This window comes from Lolium rigidum, chromosome 7 (genome assembly GCF_022539505.1).
Source record: "Lolium rigidum isolate FL_2022 chromosome 7, APGP_CSIRO_Lrig_0.1, whole genome shotgun sequence".
NCBI lineage: Eukaryota > Viridiplantae > Streptophyta > Magnoliopsida > Poales > Poaceae > Lolium > Lolium rigidum.
In genome coordinates, this window is record NC_061514.1 from 123,488,104 (window position 1) to 123,492,426 (window position 4,323).

General features: G+C 52.3%; 1 protein-coding gene across 1 annotated transcript; it reads right to left on the minus strand.

The window, feature by feature from the left end:
• Positions 1 to 3,227: 3,227 nt before the first annotated feature.
• On the minus strand, positions 3,228 to 3,759 carry LOC124670166 (UBA-like domain-containing protein 2). Its single transcript, XM_047206676.1, has one exon. The coding sequence runs from the start codon at positions 3,757 to 3,759 to the stop codon at positions 3,364 to 3,366; it is 396 nt and encodes a 131-aa protein (XP_047062632.1). The 3' UTR covers positions 3,228 to 3,363.
• Positions 3,760 to 4,323: the final 564 nt, after the last annotated feature.

Here is a 4,323-nt window from a genome sequence, read left to right on the forward strand (position 1 = left end):
CCTATCAACTAAATCGCTGAATAAAGACAGAATACACACTTAGGACTTAATACATTCCTAATCTTGAACCACCGGACGGGCTCGATATCATCCTCGCCCGTTGCCAGGTTCCGTTCGGCATTTTCGCTTCTTGTTGGGCCTATATTGGTATCCTTTGGGACTGCTCGCAGGCAATCTCCCAATGCTTCAATGTGGCAAGAATTGCATTCACAAGTCCTTGCTTTATGGAAATTGTTTCATGTGCTGTGAAATATTTGGAATGAAAGGAATGACCTTATTTTCAAAGTTCAGAGACCAACTTTCGGGCAATGGAAAATTTGATTTCTAAGTGATTTATTACTTCATCAGTACAGTTAAACCCTTGATGGTGCAACATCTGCTTCCTTGGATCCAGTCTACTTTCACCTAGAAAACTGGAAAATGTATTTGTCCTACATTGTACAATTCTTCCCTCGGTAGATTGCTTATAACCTTGTACTTGGGGCTTTTGGCCACTTTCATTTTTATATAAAGAAAAGTATATACCGTAGGGATTCCCCTATGATCATGCTCTTAAAAAAAGATTACTATTTGCAGTAATATGTGTCAGATGTTTACGTATATAAGCTGTTCACTTAATAAGTTGATTACTTAGAGAAGGCCACATGATCATACTGAAACTGAATGATTTGAACTTCCCGTCTGTGAGAAAATTATCTAAGTTACTCCACATCTTGCTAGTCAGAATACAAATACCGAGAAGAACATTCCAAATCTTGGTCAAGTTGGCACACATTTCCACTGTCAAGTCCTTCGGGGCTTGGATCTGATGCCTGAGGAATAAAATAAGATCAGATTTTCCCAGTTGTCCAAGATGCAAATTAATGCAGGGAGCATGGCCGCGATGCCTCCTGGCGGGAGGGCCGCGGCCGGACACCGCCTCGTCGCGAGCAGCGGGGGGAGGCGTCGGAGACGCAAGCTGTGCAACATGGTGGACCGACAGTTGCGAAGAAGAAGAAGAAGGCTAAGAAGAGGAAGAACGTTGCGGGCGTCGCTGCGGGAGGGGCCGCGGGTGGGGGTCAGCTTGGGCACCCGCCTATGGTCCTTCCGCAGGGGACAATCGCACGATGGTCGCGCTGATACCCAGCTGGGGGTGGCGGCGCCGGCGGAGAAGTCCCCCACATCCAACATTTGTTTCAACTGTGGGGTGATGGGACACTTTCGGTCCACGTGCACGAGGCCGGAACAGTGCCTCTTCTGCGGTGACCCCGGCCATCAGGCTGCGGCCCGCACGGAGCGCTTCGACCGCCGCGAGGCGTCGGGAGGTCATCGAGTACCTCGGACACGGGATCGATGGGGGCTTCTACTACATCGACCTTGGGGGCGGAGCTTAGCACCCCCCAACACCCGGCGAGTGATCACCGTGCTTCGCGGAGCGAGACCCTCCGCTTCGGATTGAGGTGACAGTTGACACGATCCGCGCCGAGCTCACTCGACTGGAGTCGACTTGGGTGTGGAACGTGAGGGAGATCTCGCCTACTGAGTTTGCAGTGGCGTTTCCTTCGGCTGAGCTCCTCCGTGCCTTGTCCTGGAGCAACTCGACTATCCTCCCGGCCAACAACATCGGCGTCTCAGTCAGGCCGTCCTGTGTGGATCCTGTTACTGTGGCTACTTTGGCGGAGGTTTGGGTCCGGATCCACGACATTCCTGAGGAGGCTAGGAGTGAGCATATCCTGGAGCTCATTTCTCAGACCATAGGCAAACTTGTCACTGTGGATCCTCTCTCTCTCCCAGACGACGGGCCGGTGCGCATGCTGATTCTATGCCCAGACCCCGCGAGGCTCGCCTGCACTCTTCCCCACGTCTTCTTTGGGAGGGTTGGCCGGGCAGCAAGGCATGACAGATGTACGTACATCACTTCCTGCAACGAGTACAAATCTATTCTACCTATCATGTTTGCTGCATCTCATTTTGTAAGAATTAGCATGGGAATGTACATATTGGGTAGCTGAAATGTAACATGGTTCTAGGGATAGCTGAAATGCTCCATAATTGACAACGCTGGATCATTCAGCCATTGTTTAGTCCTAGATGCAATTCTGCAAAGAGATATCACTGTTCTGTTCCATACGTGCTTTGAATTGTGGTAAATAGGATCTTATAAGTGAAAAGGCAAAGACACCACAACCAAAAGTGCAACTTCCACTAAATCGTATGTCAAGAAATTCAGTGTTAAGACAATTTGCCTTTTTGTCCCAAAAAAACCATTCTGAGAATTCCATCAACTTTATCACTTGGTCGTCGACCGTTTGTAACAGCTCAAACAATAACATCTGAATTCGTTGTTGTTTTCTACGATGGCAAATTTTTCATAATAATCGGGTGGCTGAGTGTAGAGCCGTAGGCTAGAAGAGTACTACGAAACAGAAAGTACAGGCAGCTTGTTTATTTCCTAGGACAGAACTTTTACAATCAGCTTGCTGGTCACTAAGGCTAGCCATAGTGCTAGTATCATAGCTAGTATCATGCACATTGGTCCCACACAAATGCTGATGTGGCAGCTAATTAAGGAGGAGAGAGGAGATTAGAGTAACATAGGTAGATACTGTATCATAGCGCATGTCACGAGAAAAGTTAATATCAAACAAATCTTGTGCACAAATTTGCATTGAGATTCTAAAAAGTAATAAATATAACATGATTATGATACTACTTCATGATACTACCCACTATAGAGGTAGTATCATACACAAATATCATATGCATGATACTACTACATGATACTTACCACTATGACCAGCCTAAGTTATCATAGCGGCAGCTTGGAGTGAGGGACTGACTCATAAGTGCAACTTCATTGTGTGATCGTTGGCTCAATCATTCCACATGCATGAAGCAACATTGATGCGCCATGAAGTGGTGCTACTCAATCGCTTTGTGCATTCATGCATGCCCATCTATCGATCGATCGATCGATTGATCCATCTAGGATTTGGAATCTGATTCAATCAACGCAGCATCATCTCGGATTGGAATCTGGATCAGCTGGTAACAAAACAAAATAGACACACACACACTGTCTACATCTCTGATATCAGTACTATCACATGGCCTGTCTGTCTACTAGCCTGGACTCGGCAGAAGCACGTTGTACGCTCGGCTCGGGTACAGCAAGGCACTGGCGTCGAACACATGCGATGCGAGCGAAAAGAACTCCCTCGAAAACAAAACAAAAATGCGAGCGGAAAGAACGACGTGTAAAAATGGAATTAATGGAGAAGAATAATACTCTATGTTCATTGCTTTCCTTCCTTTACAACGACGACGAATTTCTCAGATCGCGGACGACGGTTAACAACAGATCACGGACCTGACGGCGTGAGGTCAGGTGAGGGGCGTGGAGGAGGAGACCTCGGCGCGGTCGAGCCGGCGCAGCTGCCAGGCGCGGAGCGCGAGGAAGGCGGCGAGGAGCAGCTGCATTGCGGCGGCGACCCCGGCGAAGGCGATCCCGAGCCTCTCGCCGAAGTTGAGCCGGCGCTTCGGCGGCGGGGGCGGCGGGTGCCGGTGGTGGTGGTGGTGGTGGTGGTGGCCGCCGTGCCGCGGCGGCGCGGGGAGCTGGTCGGCGGCGTCGGACGCGACCTGCGCGTGGCGCGGGGCCGGGGTCGACGGCGGCGAGTCCGCGGCGGCGGGGAGGGAGAGGGAGGGGGAGGAGAGGAGGAGGAGGGGCAGGAGCAGCGTCAGCGTCGCGGGGCGGCGCGGCGGCCGTGCGGGTGGCGCCATGGGCATGCGGGCGTCGGCGGCATAAAGGTGGAGGGCGGCGTGTCGTGGCGTGGTGTGGCAAATCTGGTGGAGAGTGGAGAGGGGAGAGAAGTGGTGTGGAGGGGAGGAGGAAACGGAGTAGACGGAGACGAGAGAGAGGTGAGCTGAGAATGAGATGGGCGCGGGAGCTGGACGCGTGTGGCTTTGCCCCCACTGTGTTCCTCTCCTCGCTCTGTGGTGTGGGGAGTTCGGTTTGGTGGGAGGAGGAGGAGGAGGCGGGGACGCGACGGCGACGGGGACGGGGATGGCTGGCGGGCGGTTGCGTGGCGTGTCGCGGGGTGAGGGCCACGGACAGCCACTCGCTCGCTCACCACAAGGTTACGGCAGGTTGTCAGGTTACCAGCCATGGACAGCGAGGTGTAATTATTGGCAAGATCATGCAGCTGCTTCTGCGTGGAACACTCAACACTGGAACAGCCAGCCAGCTTGACCGACAGACGGAGAGGAAGGGGAGGCACCGGACCGCGCCGCCGCGCCGGCAGCCCGGCACCTCGAGAATTGGTTGGCTGCTACCACCGGAAAGTC

Bases quoted from the DNA above. Each gene is read 5' to 3' on its own strand.
- LOC124670166 (XM_047206676.1), bottom strand. From the start codon at position 3,759: ATGGCGCCACCCGCACGGCCGCCGCGCCGCCCCGCGACGCTGACGCTG.